Source organism: Musca vetustissima, unplaced genomic scaffold (genome assembly GCF_032173495.1).
Source record: "Musca vetustissima isolate MV318-11 ecotype Yass unplaced genomic scaffold, APGP_CSIRO_Mvet_v1 utg123092, whole genome shotgun sequence".
Lineage (NCBI taxonomy): Eukaryota > Metazoa > Arthropoda > Insecta > Diptera > Muscidae > Musca > Musca vetustissima.
In genome coordinates, this window is record NW_026881363.1 from 56,027 (window position 1) to 77,313 (window position 21,287).

Here is a 21,287-nt window from a genome sequence, read left to right on the forward strand (position 1 = left end):
AAAACCTGGTAGTTAGAAACACTTGATTGAAGAATCTCGACTTTTTCGAAAAAAAAAATTGATCATGTTGTAATAGACGGAAGGTACTCATCAAGTGTTTTAGACGTTCGGTCGATCCAGGGAGCGAATATCAATTCGACCATTACCTTGTAGCAATCAAGGTTCGCACTCATCTTAATATTGCAGCAAAGGTGTGATCTGAAACAACAGGAAACTTGACTTCGGAAAACTGCAAAAATAGCAGTTAGAATCCGCTCAGCTATACAAAAGCACTCCTTGTCCCGATTATTATACAAACGGAATGGTACTGTTACAGACAGTACCAACACGTAGTGCGATGGAGAATTATTGGGAGAAAAGGAGAGAGGAGAAACGTATTTTTAGAAAAAAGAAGGAAGAACACGAAAAACGCGAGCGTGAACAAATCGAGATGTACAGGGGTCAGAATGAAGTCCAAAAATTTTACCAACCAAAACGACGGCTTTAGTGCGGGTACATCGGCAACTGTTGCTTTATTGTTCTTCGGCCGGTTAATTGATATTCTAACCTCATCTTGGCTAGGTTTTATGCAACGTATACCGTCATCTGTTATAGGTTCTGTAGTATCTTCTTCGCCACTATTATTTGATACCAGAAGCTTTTCAAAATGCTCCTTCCAGATCCTGAACACGCTGTCCGTATCTCCTACCAGGTTTTATTCTTCAGGAGGATGTACCCTCCTTCAGGAGGGTACATACATCAGCTAGTAACCGATGGGTTACTAGCTGAAGTATACTACACCATATTAGTACAATTTGGCTAGAAGAATGCAGGGACAATGATTGGAACCTCAGAATCCTGTGTCCCGTACAAAAAAAAAGGAAACAAGGCGATATAGACGTCAATGGTAAATGATATTATTGAACCATGCCAATGCGGCTTTAGACCTTACAATTCCACAATAGGACTGATTTTATCACTGCGCCAATCCTGGAAAAGACCACATCCAATATCGACACATTCCACCTATTCGTCTACTATAAAGCTGCATTCGACAGCCCAATACGCTCGGAGGCGTTGAAAGCCAGGTCTACATTCGGCATTCCTGTGAAATTAATGCGGCTAACATTAACTGGTACAAAGTCAGGAGCCCTTCAATACCGAACGATAATTCAAACAAGGCGACAGTTTGTCGTGTGACCTTTCTAACATACTGCTGGGAAATGTCATACGAGATGCAAAGTTGAACAGAAATACCACTCTGTACCCCAAACAATACATGTTGGGTCAGATAAGTGGGCTGTACTAAATTTCATCTCATTCGGATCATAAATGAGACCTGTAATTAAAGACGGACATGCATAAATCGACTCACAAATTCATTCTAAGCATATTCTCAAAAATTCCTATGAGTCTATCTCGCTTCCGCTGATATGTTACATACATATGCACCTAGACATAGTTACCTATACCACAGTTAGTTAGTGAAGGGTATAGCAATTGTATTTCATACCAGTTTTTATACAATTTTATTTTCTCAAATATATTTGCTTCAATTCTGTGTAGAGCCCATCAACGACGACTTAAACCCACTATAAACTGATGTCCATAGATGTCATTAATTTAAACGACCTGTTTCACCTAAAAGTTAATCCTTTATTTATTGATAGCCATTAAAGCGACCAAAACAATTTTAACTGTTTTACATTAAAATTCCGGTTGCTTTTTTTTGGTCATACTCAGCGTATTGCGTTCTATCGTTATCGTATTTTTTGGGGGTATAATGTCACTCGTTCGCATATAATGTTCATTTTGTTTGTTGTTGCCATTCTACGTACCTTTACGATTTAGCTTTCAATTTTTTTTTTTTTTTTTTTCTTCTCCACTTTTTCTGATGTTGCTTTAAATGTGTTTGTTGTTGTTGTTTCTGTTACGATTGCTATTAATTTCGAATTTATGCTATTAACTTTGAACTTTGCCACAAGCTGTTATAATTTTGCCGTTCGCTGGTAACTGCAATACAATAGCTTCTTCATCGTATTCCGGTTGTTTCGGTTGAAATTCATTCGGGTTGTCTTAACAGCGGAAATGTGCGACGACATGCGAAATGAAAAGAGTAACATTATAGCTGTACTTTTCGAAGCGGAAAACTGTCATTTCGAAAGGTAATGTCATCGATTTTTATTCCTTTTATAGACAACAAATGGGAAATGAAGAAAGGAGCAAAAAGAAGAAGAACGGAAAATACGCTAAGTGACAAAACGTTATAGTCCACCAAAAATATATAGTAAAGGTTGCACATTTACTTTTGCCAATAAGTTTTGTATATCAAAACCACAGTTATTTATTAAGTGGACAATCGCCAACGTTTTTAAGTTTATATATTGGATCATCGATATTAGTATTGACGGGCTTGCTCCGCATACGTTGTAATATTGTATAAACATATCCTCCAGAAACAGGTGGAGTGGTCAATTTTAGATATATGTAGAACATCGCGCAGTTAGGGGCCAATCGTCAGGAAACTTTGCATTTAATTTCGCATTTGTGAAAAAATGCATATATTTTTACAGGTAGATTGAGTGGGCATCATAATATATTTTGGTTGAGTCCAAATATTTCTCTTCACTGGCCGAGTACAAATTTACCGCTTTTCAGGGCCTTATAGCTAATGAGGGTATATACCCTCTGATGCGGCAAAGATTTGCCTCATCGAAATATTGATTTTAAACACATGTTTCTTTGGACCAAATCGGTTTCTGACAATTTGGACTCAATTTACAAATGTTCGTCCGTCAGTCTGGTGCGCACGATAACTCTCGAAGGAAGTAACCGATTTAAACCAAACTTTGGACATGGTAATATTTCTTCCAAACTTAGTTCAAGTTCGAAAATGGCAAATATCGGTCCACTCTTTCTGGTACCTCTCCCACAAAATGGTCATAATTGTGCAAAAAATTAATTTTATAGTTTCATGCGAACGGACTATCCAATTTGAGGATATATATCTGTCGACAGCACTGATATATGGGATATATCAATCAGGGCAGTGCCATATGACGATATTTTCACATTTTCAGTATTTTGGAGGTTTTGTAAATCTAATTTTGGAGAGCCTACAAATCTCCTAGTTGGTCTTAGGCAGCGAAATTTTCCGGAATAGGAGAGATGTTATTGAAAATTCCTATTGGGATTGAAAGTTCTTGGTGAGAATATATATTCAAAAAGGAAAAATTCGCCATAGGTCCAACTTAGTAGGTCATTGATAAAGTGTAGGGTAGATGTACCAAAGGGTTCTTGGAAATTCGAACTATAAGTATACGAAAAGTAATAAAATGTATTAAATTGGGAACAATTTCATAGTATGTGAACGGATAGAGCTAAAAATTTGGAATGCGAATCAAGGTTGAGAAGTGAGGTCGATATAAAGAGTTGATTTTGGAAGTGTGTACTCATTTATAAAAGTACTAAATATAGTACAATTTGAATTTGGAGAAACGGATGGAAATTTGAATTTATAATAACGTCGAAGTGTAGGAATAGAATATGTATAAAAAAGTACTAAATCGTACAATAATTGGTACAATTTTGATTTGGGTAAAACGATAGAGCTGGAACACTGAAATTTGGAAATATTGTTACTTTTGGATTGTAGGATTCGGGTATAGATGTAGTTTTATAAATTCATACTTATGGGTACTAAATTGGGTACAATTTCCATTTTTGGTGGACCGATAGAAGTGAGATCCTGAAATTTGGAGCTAGGATCATTTCCAGGTTAGGATTTGGGGTTTTTGTAGCAAGTTTTGGAAATTCGTACTATTGTGTACCAAATTTGGATTTGGGTGAACCGATAGAGCTGGAACCCTGAATTTCGGAAATGGGGTAACTGTAGGAGTGTAGGATTGGGGCATGTATGTAGTTTTGGAAATTCATACTTATGGGTACTAAATTTGGTACCATTTAAATTTTGAGTGAACCCATAGAGCTGGAATCTTGAAATTTAGAGTTAGGATCACTGTTGAGGTGTAGAATTGGGCTATGTATGAAGTTTTGGAAATTCATAACAATGTGTACTAAATTTGATACAATTTAAATTTTGGGTGAACCGATGTAGCTAGAATCCTGAAATTTGGAGTTAGGATCACTGCTGGTGTGTAGGATAGAGCTATAATTTTGTAATTTAAAGTTGGGTTCACTATTGGAGAAGAGAATTGCTGCTAAATTTGGTACATTTAAAATTTTGGGTGAACCGATAGATGGGGTGTAGAATTGGGATATGTAGGAAGTTTTGAAAATGCATACCAATGTGTTTTAAATTGCTATAGAGCTCCAATGATGAAATTTGGAATTAGTTTTGGAAATAAGTACTTCAAGAGTACGAAAAGTAATAAATGGTATAAAAATTATTATAGAGCTAGATTGCTGTTGCTGTAGTTTTGGTAATACGTAGGGGAGACTGGGGCACCTTCGGCACTTTTTGTTTAGAGCTCTATATCTCAGTACTTATTCAACATATATAAAAACTTTACGGCTGATTATTGTCCTCTGAAACTTAATTATAAAAACAAGTACCAAAAAGATATAATACATTAGTATTAGTTAAACATTTTTACAGTTTTGTAAAAAAATCAAAATCGCCGAATGTGCCCCTACCCGGGGTATCTTCGGCATTTGATGGGTCACATTCGGCAACATAGTCATAGACTGGTAATTACCACCGCTATTAATGTGGTTGAAATTCAGATCCTCTAAATGTTCCATTTAGTTTTAATTTACGACTCAAAGTTTGACTTTTAAGGCTATATTTTCTTGCGGCGGGCGTTGACATGTCAAGGTCACACACACCATCAGAAATAGCTTTTTTCTATCGTATTGACGTCAAAGCAAGCAAGTTTGGTCTTATATATGTAATTTCAAACCATATTAAAGGATTATTTTTAACGAAAAACTCAAAAACATTTTAAGGAAATAATATTGCGCCATTTGTATATGGTATATGGCCCCACTTCAAAATGCAGAATCTACCCCGAAGGTACTTTTTATAGTTTTTTAATACCCTTCACCACATTGTGGTACAGGGCATTATGTCTTTGTGCATATGTTTGTAACAGGCAAAAATAAGCGAGATAGACCCATGGTTCCTTTTGAGAATATGCATAGAATCACTTTCTGAGTCGATTTAAGCATGTCCGTCCGTCTGTCTTTCCATGTTAAATTGTAAACAAAGTACAGAAAGCATTTATGATCCGAATTGGATGAAATTTGGTACATCTCATTTGTTTGGCCCAAGGACGAACCCTATTGAAATTGGGAAAAAATCGGTTCAGATTTAGATATAGCTCCAATATATAGCTTAGCCCGATGTTAGGTAAATAGTCCACTAAAGTCCCTGGAAATCTTTTGATGTGCACGAAATTTGGCACAGAGTTATGAATAAGATCGAGAATGATGTCTGTCAAGTTTCGTGAAAATCGGTTCGGATTTAGATATTGCTCCCATATGTATTTTCATCCGATTTAAGGTAAATGGTGTACCAAAGACCCTATATATCTTTCAGAATTAAGTCTAGAATGATGTTGCTAAGCTTCGTGAAAAGATCCATAGCTATGCCGATTGACACAACGTACTGATGTTATATAAATTAGTCTATGGCAAGTTTCCCTGGAATCAGTTCAGATATAGATTTATAAGAAAACGCGTCGTCTGTTAGGATACATATGCAAAATATACCCAAAGTGGTGAAGGGTATCATATAGTCGGCCACGTCCGACTTTACTACTTTCCTTACTGGTTTTCATTTATTTCTATCAATCTTCTGAAAATATTATATATTTAATTATTTTTATAAGAATGCACATTGTAATTAACTACTTTTTAATAATACTGCCTTAAAAATTGAAATGCTTTATACGCGAAATACTTACGAAGTGGAAGGGAAGTATTATAAATAAGATTATTAGCTAGAGATATCAAACTTTGCGACAGTTATTTATTTTGATATTCGATACCTATGTATCAAATATCGAAAACGCAAACGCCGAATGTGCCCCGATGCCGAAGGTGCCCCAGTCTCCCCTACTATAAGAGAAAAAATCTTCTGACTACACAGTTCTCTGTGAAAACAAAATAACATATTAAGACATGTTTAAATACTTTTCACGTTAGCTAACGAAGTAGAGGGCATATGCTAGGAATATTTATAAAAATTAAAGAAAACAAACGACATCCACTATTACAATTTTATTTGTTATTTACTATTTACATATCACTATAAGATACACATTATTTTTTATATATCACTATATATAGTCGATAATCGATTGTTTATGTAAGTAGTTATCTCGTCAAGATTTCGCTGTGTCCATTGACGTTTTTGACTAACTTCATCGATTATTTGCTGTAGATATTTTTCGAAATTTTCAAATAGCTTAGGATGTGTGTTTATAAAATTACATAGTTTGGAGAGATCATCTGGGGCAAACACAAAACTGGCTACATGTGACAGCAAATGAGGCACATTGAAATTCTTTTGTAGTTCTGAATAATTTTCAATTAAATATTTTAAAGCTAATGATGTACCGGCTGGATTACTTGCAACCGATTGGAAGGCAATCTGGGCAAATACAGTTGGCATTTGAAGATTGTCATAAAAAATAATCTCTAAGAAATTCCACAATATTTCTCGATTTTGTGTGCAGCCCAAAGATTTGAGAATGAATATATCCTGTTGATGGGTGTTGTTGAAATATTCCCATAGGCAATTCCAATCATTTTCATTGCCATAACGTAGAGCTGTACAATATGTGGTGCCTTTCCAATCATCGGGAATTAGATTTTCAACGAGAGAATTTAGTTGAGACTTCCATTGTTGAAAATATGCAAGGCTGGTGTGGACACAGTCTTCCAAACCCATTCGGCAGGCGTATTCTATTAATAAAGTTTTGAGATCGTTAAGTTGTAAATCCTTTGTGGAGGTGATTGAGTCATTTTTTACTGCACTGACATAAGAATAAATCGGTTGCAACAAATAACGCATGTAGGCCATAATGGAACCACTGTGTTCCGGCAATTGAGTGAGTAGACTGAGATCTGGACCAATGGCATTTAATGCAATTAACCATGGCATTATTTCACGTTCCCTGCGCAGATATTCCATTACATCGAATGCCAATGAGTAACCATTGTAACCAAAACGGGCACAATAAATGACATCACTTAGAAGTTGAATACGATTAATTAGTGGAATTTTTTCAAAATTGTAATTTTTCAAAAAATTTGCAATATTTTGCCAATTCTCTATGTCATAGTTAACTCTATAAATTCCCATTATTTGGATATTGAAAATAAACCATTGATTTTGCGCGACTGTTAGATTATTCATTTGAATAGGGTGGCTGCTATTATCACATGTCATCCATGCTTTGGGTGTGGTATCATTGAAATTCAATTCCTCCGATGTGGTATATGTCAGGGGAATCCACCAACATTGTGCCGCTTCCGAATTTGAATGATCTGTGGGATTTTTCAAAAATCGTTGTTGAGAAATTTCAAAAGTCCCGCTATTATTATTATTTCTAAGTGATTATTTATACTCTTTCGAGTCGAGCTTGATGATCTAAATTTTGCAATGAAAAGGAAAGCCAGGAGAAGAACCTACGTACCCACCATTATGCGACGCGTTTCGCCGTTGGTTAAGCGGCTCATCAGGCATATTGGGCTATGTGGCTTTACAAAGGTCGTACGTTGATAACTTGTATTTATTCCGCCCTGATGCGAAACTTGCATATGCGAATTAAATTCAAATTTGTCAAAGTTCGACATTTGTCTTCATTCTAGGAACAGTCCTTTTCAAAGCAGATTTTTGTTGTAGCGACGGATAATTAATCCACACACCTACAATTGCTTCCTGGTATACACATGTTTTTGCGCAACCGTTTTTGGAAGTGTTGATGGCTCAGAACGTTAAGCGGTCTTGGCAACATCTGTGTTGCTCTGAGGACCTAGGTTCGAGCCCTAGCCGTGCTCGGCTGAAATTAATTTTTGTTATTTGAATTTTTGTGACCATTTGAAAAGTGATTTTAAGTGATTATTTATACTCTTTCGAGTCGAGCTTGATGATCTAAATTTTGCAATGAAAAGGAAAGCCAGGAGAAGAACCTACGTACCCACCATTATGCGACGCGTTTCGCCGTTGGTTAAGCGGCTCATCAGGCATATTGGGCTATGTGGCTTTACAAAGGTCGTACGTTGATAACTTGTATTTATTCCGCCCTGATGCGAAACTTGCATATGCGAATTAAATTCAAATTTTGAATTTGAATTTGAATTTAATTCGCATATGCAAGTTTCGCATCAGGGCGGAATAAATACAAGTTATCAACGTACGACCTTTGTAAAGCCACATAGCCCAATATGCCTGATGAGCCGCTTAACCAACGGCGAAACGCGTCGCATAATGGTGGGTACGTAGGTTCTTCTCCTGGCTTTCCTTTTCATTGCAAAATTTAGATCATCAAGCTCGACTCGAAAGAGTATAAATAATCACTTAAAATCACTTTTCAAATGGTCACAAAAATTCAAATAACAAAAATTAATTTCAGCCGAGCACGGCTAGGGCTCGAACCTAGGTCCTCAGAGCAACACAGATGTTGCCAAGACCGCTTAACGTTCTGAGCCATCAACACTTCCAAAAACGGTTGCGCAAAAACATGTGTATACCAGGAAGCAATTGTAGGTGTGTGGATTAATTATCCGTCGCTACAACAAAAATCTGCTTTGAAAAGGACTGTTCCTAGAATGAAGACAAATGTCGAACTTTGACAAATTTGAATTTAATTCGCATATGCAAGTTTCGCATCAGGGCGGAATAAATACAAGTTATCAACGTACGACCTTTGTAAAGCCACATAGCCCAATATGCCTGATGAGCCGCTTAACCAACGGCGAAACGCGTCGCATAATGGTGGGTACGTAGGTTCTTCTCCTGGCTTTCCTTTTCATTGCAAAATTTAGATCATCAAGCTCGACTCGAAAGAGTATAAATAATCACTTAAAATCACTTTTCAAATGGTCACAAAAATTCAAATAACAAAAATTATTATTTCTTTTAATAGTTATCAAAGGATATCCCGCTTGTAAGGTCCATGAATCCATATTTATTTTAAGTTCCTCTTCGGTTTGAAATAGATTGTACTTTCTTGCCGTTGAAGCTAAAGCCGCCCATAAATCATCTGTTTGAGTATTACCATACATATGCTTGGCTAAATAGCTTTGAAGACCTTCCAGAAATGCATCCGATCCCATAAACAAATGTAACATTCTGACAACAGCTGCAGATTTCTGATAAGTAATGCTATCGAAATGTTTTTCAATTTCCTCAGAAGTGTGAACCTCATTCGATATGGAGTGACTATTCGCTTCTGCATCATTTTGAAATGTAATTTTTGCATTAAGAATGTAACTTTCCAGCTGGTGGCCTTGGCCAGGCATAATGTAATCCATAGCTAAGCTCTGGAAATATGTTGCAAAGCCTTCCTTAAGCCAGGCATCATTCCACCATTTCATTGTAACCAAATTACCAAACCACTGGTGGGCCAACTCATGACCCATAACATTGATCAGGAGACGTTTTGACCACTCAAACAGGCTGTCCGATTCCAAAAGTAAAATTGATTCTTTGAATGTTATAAGACCCCAATTTTCCATAGCACTGCTGCTGTATTTGGGTATAGCAACCATATCGATTTTTTCAAGAGGGAATGGTATACCAAACAAACGTTCAAAATATGCCAATATCTTGGGAGCAATTTCCAATGCATAGATACTTTGTTCAATGTATTCTTCTCGAGCCCATGTCCGGAAAATTACATTCGACGAATCAGCTTTTAATTCTTTGTAAGCAAAATCAATAATGCTGTAGGAAACCAAGTAGGTAGACATCGGCGGCGACTCTTTAAATATACTCCACACATAACCATTCACACCATACAATGGTATTTGTGTTTCCAATGGCATGTTACTCAGAGCCTTCAAAGATTTGCGATGACCCAGCCATATTTTGAATTTAGCTTTATATTCCGGTTCATCCAGGCATGGAAAAGCCGAACGAGCATGTACTGGTTCAAAATCAGTGAAAGATATCCAACGGGTCTTTCGCGTCTTTGCATCCTTATATGCATTGTAAAAATATCCCCTTTGGGCTTTGTTAAGATTTCCCGCAAATTCCACAAATAATTCATATTCTCGATCCCGTACTAAACTTCCATCTAAGTGTATAACGTACAGATCTAATTCAGCTATAATTTCCACATGCTCGGCAAATAATGAAATCTCTTCATTGTCAACAAAACTTGTCACCTGTATACTGGCCTTATTCACTGCTAGATTTTTCACATGCAATGTAATATTTCGGGTATCCACCAATACCTTGAAGTGCATCGAGACATCACCATGAAACGATAAATTTGCTGCATTCTCCAAATGTGTTATAATCTTCAGTTCATAATAATCGGGTTTTATGGCCCTGGGTAAACGAGTGTTAAATGCCGCTACCCGATGCCAACCTCCGTGAATTAAAATAACCAAAATAATTAACAACAAATATTTCATTTCCATTACATTTGTCAACAATTTTTTTCTCTGTTCACTTAACAATGAAATACGAAATCTGCTCACGACTACTTTCTAACATTTAAATCACAAACTATTTCAATGAATTCATTTAGCAAAACATTGAAAGTCTATTTCTCCTTCAAGCTGCCTAATCAAAGAAATGTTGACCCAAAGTTCATTCGGTTCGCAATACACCGGCAAAACAAAGGTGATAAGAAATTCGTGTTTACCAGTTCGTAAAACAAAAATCCAGAAATGGCAAAAATAAAAATAATTATGAAAGTGAAATTTATTTTTAGACAACTAATTATATATTCTTAATACACAATAGAAAACTACAACTGTAAAAAAAAATTGAAGCATGCATAGTGAGAAAGTAGAACTGAAAATAGGTTTATATACCAAACTATTAATGAATATTGGTAGGTTTTTCGATGTTGAACCTTGAAGATAATTAGGACTTCATAGAAAAACTTGTAAAATTGAATAGATTTGCAATGATATTTGGATATAAAAACTTTACGATCCTTGTCATTTTTAAACCTTGCCAACAGGCAACAAAATGTAAATGGGGACACCCTATATATATATATATATATATTGACTCAAGTTTCAGTTAATGGCACCATTCATATTCGGTATTTTGGGCACGTTTTTCAATCAAATTGGTTGTAATTTTGTATTTGGGTTTTTATTGTATAGCACATCCTTATACTAAATATTGAAGTTTGAATGTAACCCCCATGTAACGGTATCCTTACATATCTGTACTAAAAATGATTTCGCTAACCAAAATGACCTATATTGATCCCCTTTTTGGTGAAGCTCCATCGCTAACCCCCTTTTAACTTGAATGAACATTAAGCTCTATTCTTTGTCCAAAACATAGCACGGACGTCAAGTTATAGGTTTCTTAATTGCAAATAAAATTAAAAAAAAAATCAAAATTGGGAACATTCCTTAACTGGACAATTTCGATTGTATATTCCATCAATTGCGAACACAAAATCTCCAAAATAAATAATTCTGACAATTCCATTGCAAAATGTTCTAAAACATATAGACCTCCTCTATGCGAATTTATTTAAATTATTTATAATGTCATTAGCCCATTGTGCCCCGATTTTTTCGGTAATCATAGAACAATTTTATGTTCACAGATTTAATGCAGGATATGAACAAAATTTGACATCGCATTTGGGAGATACAGTACATTCTTCCAGAAAATGAAAAGTGCAATATGAAGAAAACCAAATGCTAAATCGACCGAAAAATTTGAATGATTCTCTATATTCTTTTTTACAAGAATCAAAAATAATTCTGATGACAGAATTCGTATAGTTCGAATACAAAGCGATATAAATAATTTGGATTGTATACACAAATTAGTACTGTACACAAATTTACCCTCTTCTCTATATTGAAAAGCTCATAACTTTACCAAAATTTTGAATATTTTTGAATTTTCTTTTGATTTGTGTCGTCCATAATCAGGTCTTCACATATGAAATCCAAATAATACATATCTACTAGCTGCATATTAAATATAAGCTCTAAACCATTTTGTTGCTTGTAGGCAACATTGGACCACAAAGGGTTAAATATTTTGGACTGTATACACAAATTAGTACTGTACACATTTTGACCTCTTCTCTATATTGAAAAGTTCGTAACTGTACCAAAAATTTGAATTTTTAACATTCTTCTTTTGATATGTGTTGTCCATAATCAGGTCTAGGCGTATGAAAGCCAAAGAATATATATCGACTAGCTACATATTAAATACAAGCTCTAAAGCTCTGATTAGAATGGAATTGAAAATTATTAGTAATACTAGCTGGCCCGGCAGACGTTGTTTTGCCTTATCAACATTGCATCAATATAGTAAGGAAAAATATGGTATATATTATGGAAGTTAGATTATCGATATTTTTGTTGTAAATGCAAATACCAATTTTATATGTTAACTATAAATCGCGATTTAAGAAATGTTCACATTATGACCAATTTGATTTGTAATTAGTTGGAAACATTTGAATAATTGCTGTTATAAGATACATAGGTCCACATTTTTGTGTAGCCCCGTGCTGTCACGTACACTTCAAGTTGTCGGCAAAAAACATTGTCTACAAAATAATAAATGTTTTTACATAAATTGAAATAAGATTTGATTTGGATTCTGTATAATCTATATATACAAAAATGGAGCAAAAAAAAATATATACTATCGCATCAATTGAGAACGGCTGGACCGATTTGCCTCAAAATTTCTTTCAGTTGTCGGTAATTACAGTGGGAAGGTTCTTATGCAAGAAAATTTTGAGAAAAATCCGCGAAAATCTTGCAAACATTATTTTAAAAAACGGCTGGACAGATTTGACTTAAAGTTACTGATAGTAGTCTGTAATTGAAGTGGAAAGGTTTCAATGAAAGGACATTTTGAGAAAAATCCGCGAAAATGTTGCAAAATATATTTTGAAAGATATTAGCATTTCCACACATTTTATATCGAACCTTTATGGTTTCATCTCTTCGTAGTTCTTTTTGGAAATATTTTGGGCGAAAATGGGCTGCGTATTTCTTTAATGGCTATCATTATTTGCTCACGTTTTCCATAAAATCAAGATTTATTTAGTTTGAAAATATAAGTTTTGTTATGTGAAATAATTTGCATGGTATGTTTAGGTTGTAAGACATGGTAAAGTAAAAATTAAGCGGTTGCATTATGTGGGGCCTATACCAAAAACTATACCGGCAATTATGAAGGAAGTTTCTTACCCTATGGGGAATACCGAATTAAAGGCAATTAAATTAAAAACGAAAACTTCTATCAAAGTATTCAATAAGTTCAATGGTGTTAGTAATTCGCTATATACGATTACAAATACGTCAACAAAATACGAAGGTATTATTGAGCATTTTCTTATAATCGGGAAGAATACATTTAAATTCGAATCCTGCATGGAGGCAATTCCGCATTATATGCTGTTTGTGTCTAACTTAAATGTGCCTTTATGGTTCCTCAAATGTATTTTTAAGGATGTGAATATTGTTTGCAATATTCGGCTGTTTGTAATTGCATTGAGAAGGTTTTTACGAGGAAAATGTTGAGAAAAACATCAAAAATCGGGAAATTGGAATAATCGAACGTTGTGTTATCGTGTGTATCGTTTATAACTCAAGAACGTCTACACCGACTTTGAAGATTCAAAGGACTTATAAATCGGAATAGGAAAATATGCAAAGTAATTGTAAGATTCCGCCAAAACAAATATATTAAGTAATATTTAAAATTCCCCAATTTTTGTATCGAGCTTCAATGTTTAAATACATTTTTGTTTTTTAAGACATATGGTTTTTTGAGCTAATTAAATGAAAACTTCTAATTTCATAAAATATGTGTATGTTCGAATATTAATAATGCGATTATTAACAGCGACGAAAATAATGGCAATGATAGCATTATTAGTATCCCTTTCAGATATTTGAAGTTTTGTCTTATTTTCTATAGAGCCCAAGCTGTTGGATATGAAATCTCATTTTCATATTTGTCAAAAAAGTGTATTACTTTTTCGACAATGTTTTTTTTTTCTTTTTGCCGGCAACTTGAAATTTCGATGTGGACCTATGTAATCTTAAACAACAACTTATTCAAATGTTAAATTAAAATCAAGTTGTTAAAAAATGTGAGGATATAACAAATCCGATTACAACATTTTACGATGTAGAGTTGATTTAAAGAAGGTATACGGCGTCAACATTGGCCAAACTTTAGAATATATAGCAAACATATACAAATCTATAACGGCAATCTGAAAACTCATTAAAGATTAGTTTCAAAATGAAAAATACCTATAACTTAGCGGAAACCACAAAATTTCTATGCCAAATCTACAATTTTTCGAGTTATATACTGATTTCAATATAAAAATCAAAAGGACAGTTGGACATGAACAAAATGGCATTGTAATTAAGAAACCTTCAAGAAGGGACAAATGAGATAATGTAAAAACGTTTGAGCAATATTATTCATAAAAACTTTCCCACTGCAATTACCGACAATTGACACCCATTTTGAGTGAAATCGGTCCAGCCGTTCTTAATTGATGAATAAGTATACCTTTTTTGTACTCCATTTTTATATATCGTCAGCTAAAATGCAAAAAGGCGTAACTAACAAAAAAAATTTAAATTGACTTTTTGAATGAGTATTGTGAATGTCAATAAACTACATGTGTTGACCAAGTTTTACACGTCTGTGGTCAAAAAGGAGCTTCTATTAACAAAAACAAATAGACGTAACTACAAGTGGGTTTATTTGATAAATGCAAAAAGGCGTAACTAAAAAATCTAATTTTTACTTAATTGTTATGACTGCCATTAAATAAAATAAATAAATTTGTTAAAAAAATTATAGTCTATTATTCGTCATATGCAATATCACCCTGCCGGGCATACTTTTTCATTTCACATGACATGTTTATAGTTTTCATTCAAAACAGTTTTTTGCTTCTCCTACACAATTATGCTTTTGTTAGTTACGCCTTTTTGCATTTTAGCTAACGATATATAGATTATGATGATAATCATATAAAATATAAATTAAATGGAGTTCCAGAACCTAGTGCCAAGCACTGCCTTAGGATATTTTAATGGTTATAGCACCAATCGACACCTTAATATGTTCCCTGTCCAGAATTTTGCGATCTCCTCCGACCGTTAATAAACTTAAGAGTTATAATATGAAAATGATTGTTGAAAAATACATGTGCAAATTTAATAAACAAAATTTAAATTGAATTTTACTAATAAATTTTTTATAATAAAATTGTAAGATATTTGCCTTACCTTCCAACAAAATGGTTGTAATTTAGAATTTGGTTTAATATTTGGTATCAAATCGTCCTACCAAATATGATACATTTTGGTCCACTTTTTAGAGTAGCCCCCATAAAACAATAAGTTCCGGGGTAGGCCAAATAATGGGTGTTCGTTAAGATAGGAACACCCATTATTTGGTATTTTTGAAATTTTGAACCCGTTTTCAAACAAATCAACTATTGCTACTTTGATATTTAAAAATGCTGATATTAAATATTTACAATACTAATTACATACCAAATTAAACCTACAATATGATGCATTGGATTTTGAAAAATATATTCAGATATAAATATAACCGTTCTATATTTTCTTCTGAGTTTATGCAAATTGAGCACCAAATAATAGATTATCCTATCGAGATAACATAGCTGCCATACATAATTTTGCTCGATTTCATAAAAATGGTATCCTAAGTTGATTGATATACAATTATTAACAGATTTTAGAATGGTATGTGTATGGGTTGTTTAAAATTAGTTGAATATCTATGTAGATCACAAATTTAATTTCGTCCGATACCTTTTCAATGGTCCTCCAAAGATATGTTCTAACTACAGGATATTTTACATATGATATATACATTAGTTGTGTTTGAAATGATTGTTGAAATGCAAAGAATAGTTTAACGAAAAGAAAAAACGATCACTGAATTCTTCCTGTGCCCTTACAACCAAAAAATTAAAAATTTACAATGGCACTATGAAAACATGCTCACTCATCTACATTTTGTCGACAATTGAAAAAGCTATCCGATGTTGTTTACGCTGCTAGAGAACAAGATTGCTATGCGAGTCGGAAAAAATTTAAACCGATATTTTATGAGAGCTGTTCAAAGGTGCCCCCTCTCCCCTATAGACAGTGGTGGTCAAAACATATACCAATGAAATTGACTATGTAGTAATCTCTTTATTTGAATTAAATAAAGGACAACTTGGTATTTTTTCGCGTTTTAGGTTTTATTGAAACTGTAAATATAATTTTACCCATATTAACTGGGCCAAAACATATGCAACTCTGACGAATTTAAAATATACAGTTATTATAAGTATTATAGTTTATATTTTTATTGAGTGTTCACTTTGTCATCAAGTGAATCAGTTGAAAATTATCGTGGATTTCCTCCTCGATGGGTCATAGAAACAGTTGGGGACATTATATTCTTCAGACATCTCTTATAGTAATATTCTAATCGAATAATCTCTAATAATCCGTGGTACTAATTGCCCACATGTACTAATTGCCCAATATGTTTGTTAAATATTTACTAAAAATACTTCTCAACACTCAAGAATAAATATAAAATGCGCAAAAATATAAAATATTATGAGACAAGCTACCTATAATAATGGTTGAAGAAACTCGACGTTGAGTGCCAATAATGCCGGCCTCACGTTGGGCGTCCATAAAGCACCTCGTGAGCGGAGCTTGTGTGGCTTCAACCGAAACAACACGATTTAAAATAATGTTTGCTACTCCTTGTTTAGGAACTACTTCCACCTTATGATCTAGTCCATCAACTTGGGCAAGCGTGGGTAATGATCTTAAGCCTTCAGTGTTCGCTTAAACGAATTAGAGTCGGGGGGCCCGGACTCGGGGTAAAGCGATTTTATTGCAATTTGGGTTTGCATAACTACTACATTTGAGAAGCGAGATTCTAATCTAGGATTGGTTGTATAACAATTTAGTAATATCAGAGATGTAGGTTTTGGTACTGTTTACAGACTATTTACATTAGTAGCCGTTAATTTCAAATATTTAAATAAGTGTTGCATTTTAGTACTCAAATGTTCAATAAAACGTATGTGTTTATACTATAGTAATTAAAATTAAATAAAAATAGAGTTGATCCGCTTCATGCTATCTTTTAATTTCGCAAAAATTGCATTTGTTTTGGTTTTCTCTTATATATACCCAAATTGGTGAATTTTCCGTATTTATATAAGTTAAAATCTCTGATATTTTTAAATATTGATGTTTTTACACAAATTTATTTTCAATTTTTATGATCCATATTTACATAAAGCGCGCATGGGTCTATTACAAAAATAAACAAACATTCAAATTATAGATTTTAGCTTGCCAAAACAGTGTGAGTATATAGGAATTAATGTATATACGTCAACTACAAATACATCTGTTTTGTTTGCTTGTTAATTCTTATCATTTAAAATATGTTCATACGTCTCTCACATATTTCTATATATTAAAGCTTATCTCATTGACAGAGTGATCATTTCCTCGTGCACATAGTTATACCCTACACAACTATGTTGTCAGGGTATTATAGCTTTGTGCAGCCCCAAGAGTTTGTAACGCCGCCAAATATTGGTCCTAGACCCACCTTTAAGTATACCGATCGTCATATCTCAACTAGCTGAGTCGATCTAGACATGTGTGTCCGTCCGTCCGTCTGTCTGTCCATTATATTTTGTAAACACGATACAGGCCACAGTTATGGACCAATCTTCATGAAATTTTGCATGTAGGATGGGTTCTGGCCAATGAAGAGCCCTATTGTATTTTGGTAAAGATCGGTTAATATCTAGGGGATGAAATGGACCAAATACTTAATTTTGATCGGTTTTTCTGGTCGCTCTAAAGGCCGCAATTATGACCCAAACATAGCGAATTTTTACATAGGGAAGGGGATCGGGCCAAAGAATAAGCATGCCTGTTTTGATAAGGATCGGTCAATATTTAGCGTGTCAAATGGACTCTGACTTTTGTGTGAAAAATTACAAAATTTGTATTCTACAGCGTTTAGTTTTACCCCTGAAGGACATAGACCCGAAAATTCTTGGTATATCCAAGGGCAGTGGTTGACCTTTAAATTGATACCAATTATATGGTCGTATGTACTCAGATGTGAGAGTTACACTTGAATATTTACAGGTGCTTATGTATTCAGATATTATTTAGTAACCCTTTACCACATTAGAGGGCGGAAATATATCGCTTTAAAATGTTCCATGAAGTTCCAGTTATGGTCAAGGATAACACCTAAAATTTTCGTTGACGATCAGATAATTATATTGTGATGAAGTGGACCGAAAACATAATTTTTTGTGTTTTTTCGAGTTGATCTATAGGCTCCAATGGGAATAAGAAGATCACAACACAAGGTAAGGGAATCTGGACAAGTAATTAGAAGAGCTGTACTGAACATTACTAATAATTGTCTTCCTCTAGTTGGTCCAGATATTTCAAATATCGCGAAATATTGCCCAAGCTCAGAATATAGATCAACAGAAAGTTGGTTTTTCGTGGAAGTTGTGTAGGGTATCATATGGTCGGCCCCGTCCTACTATACTGCTCCGCTCACTGGTTACTTACTATGTCGCGTTTATTATTTTAGTGTAGTGTGAAATGCTACACCACATTCACTGTGATCAGTGTTGCCAATTTAGCACTTTTAGTGCTAGATTTAGCACTTTTTGAACTCGTTTAGCACCAAAAAAATTGATCTAGCAACTAGCACTTTTTTTAGAATTTTTTAATTTCTTAGGATTTTTTTTACAAAATTTTGGTTTCAATCCAAAAAATCCCGTTTTTCGATTTAATATTGACGCATTAAATTTTTGCTATGTTTTACGCGATGAATTTAATTTTCCAATGCTATCCAGCATGTGCCGTGCATTCCAAATTTCTTAAAAAAATGGTCGGGTACTTCATGGGGTGACTATGACATTGTCTGTTGGTAGATTGTTTGTTTGGGAAAATGAAAAACCAAATTAAGTTGTACATTTTATGAGAACGATGTAATAATAATGAACATGAATTATATTGGAACTTTCTGAAAACTAGTTTTTTATTCAGCGGGAATCCCGAATGCCAAGTTATAACCACTTTAGATTACTGAAAAGGCGAGCGTACCCCTTTATATTGGGATTGTGCCAGAATAAAGACCAAAATAGAAAAATTCCGGCAAACATATTTTTTATATTAAAGTCGCTGTTGGGAATGAGATTATAAAACCTTAAAAGTGCGCAAATGGGACGAAAATTGATAATTGTCTTCATATTTGTACGCAATGTGAAATTACAGCTATTTTCCTTAACCAAATTTGGACATTATTAGTATTTATATTTTATTTCAATTCGGCTGCGTGTCCGCCGTTCCCAAAATGTCGAATAATGGGGAGGGTACCGCTCTCTGGGGGCTACACTTAATATTGATCCATATTAATAATTTTTGATAAGGAGATTTTTACTCAACAAAATTTAAATAATCAAATTAAAACCAATGCAATTGATGAGGGCTACCCTTAAGAGTGGACCAATATTGATAAGTTCTAGTAAGAAGACTATATATCCAGGTAGGACACAATATACAAATATACAGCAATTTAGGTTGAAAAATGTACCTAAAAGCTTAAAAAACAAATATTGGGGTATGGTGTACCCAAAAACGACCGATATATTCCATTTCCAATATCAAATCTCATAGGGGTAGTACCAACGTATGTGCAAAATTCCAAAGCTCTGTCTTAAATATTGCGACCTCAATCGGACGGACATGGTTAAATCGACAACAAATAACCGTTAAGAATAAATGGGACAACAAATAACCGTTAAGAATAAATGGGGTTTCTGATTAATATTTCATTATTAAATATTAACAATTTTGTTCTAGAAATTTTCAGCATTTTTTCTGGCACTTTTTTAAATTTTTTAGCATTTTCTAGCATTTTTTTCAACAAAATCTAGCATTTTTCCTCAACAAAGTTTTGTCTGGACAATAGCTGTACTGAATACTCGAAATATTCGGAAAATATGTCACTGTGAAGTGCTGTTTACCTCTAATCGGGCAAGAGGGGGAAAATATCACGAAATATTGCCCAGGCTCGGAATAAACATCCGCAAAATATTTGAGCTCCGTGGTAGTTGTGTATGTATGTACTGCTCCGTCACTGGTTTTTCATATTTTGTCTTCACTTCAAATACTATTTTCAATGAACTTATTTTCCCAAACGTGCCATTTTTTTATATATGACCAATCTCTAATATTCGATATTAGGCATTGACATTTTTTCTATAAGAATAATATTGTTTTTGGTATTTTTTTATTCAAATAAAATTTTTCACAAACTGACAAAAATGAAAAAATTATAATGTCAATTATTTCTTTCTATTTGCATTTCAATACACATACATATGTATGTATGTACATATTTTGTATTTTATGTATTTTAAAATATATCCTCAACATTCCAAAATCTTCGGATGATGCGCAATTGCAGCCATCTTTCTGAAACAAATTTGAAAGTAGCTACATGCTACTAACATACATACAAACATATGTATATTTTTACGCCGCATCCACGCGAAGTTTTAGAAGTTTATCTAACCTATGTTACTTCCATCGCTTGACGTACTCTTGGTAAAACTTGTTCAGTGGTTCTTAAGTCCACAAACAATATGCTTTCGATTTTCTATATACATATGTATAGATAGGAATGCAATGAGGAGTGCATTTTCCTGTTAAATGGATTATGCGTACTTACGCCCACGTTACTCAGACATATTTTAAAGTCGGTATCTGTAACCTTTCTTAGGATATACAGAAATTACATGTTCATAATTTCTGAGGCATGAGTACGTTCGATGCTATAACTCCGCGTACACGCCGAATCTTAGAGGTTTATATAACCTATGTTATTCCAGGACATGCCATGACATTCTGTGAAAGTCTCAGTAAAATTTGTCCAGCGATTTTTGAGACTACAAACGAAATGTTTTCTGTTTTCAATATGCAGATTTTGAAAATGCAGCAGCAAATGTACTTTCCGTTGATCATATCAAGCTCGTTTT

General features: G+C 34.0%; 1 protein-coding gene across 1 annotated transcript in view; it reads right to left on the reverse strand.

Annotated features, from left to right (window-relative positions):
• Positions 1-16,881, reverse strand: part of LOC133327330 (aminopeptidase N-like) — a gene marked incomplete at its 3' end in the record, with an annotated part of 41,607 nt that extends 24,726 nt beyond the window's left edge. Inside the window, exons 1-4 of the mRNA XM_061535892.1 lie at positions 16,815-16,881; positions 9,228-10,544; positions 7,332-7,494; positions 6,365-7,196 (exon numbers count right to left, since the gene is read on the reverse strand). Of these exons, the coding sequence (XP_061391876.1) occupies positions 6,365-7,196; positions 7,332-7,494; positions 9,228-10,544; positions 16,815-16,881 (2,379 nt within the window). The remainder of the gene's footprint in view (positions 1-6,364; positions 7,197-7,331; positions 7,495-9,227; positions 10,545-16,814) is intronic.
• Positions 16,882-21,287: the final 4,406 nt, after the last annotated feature.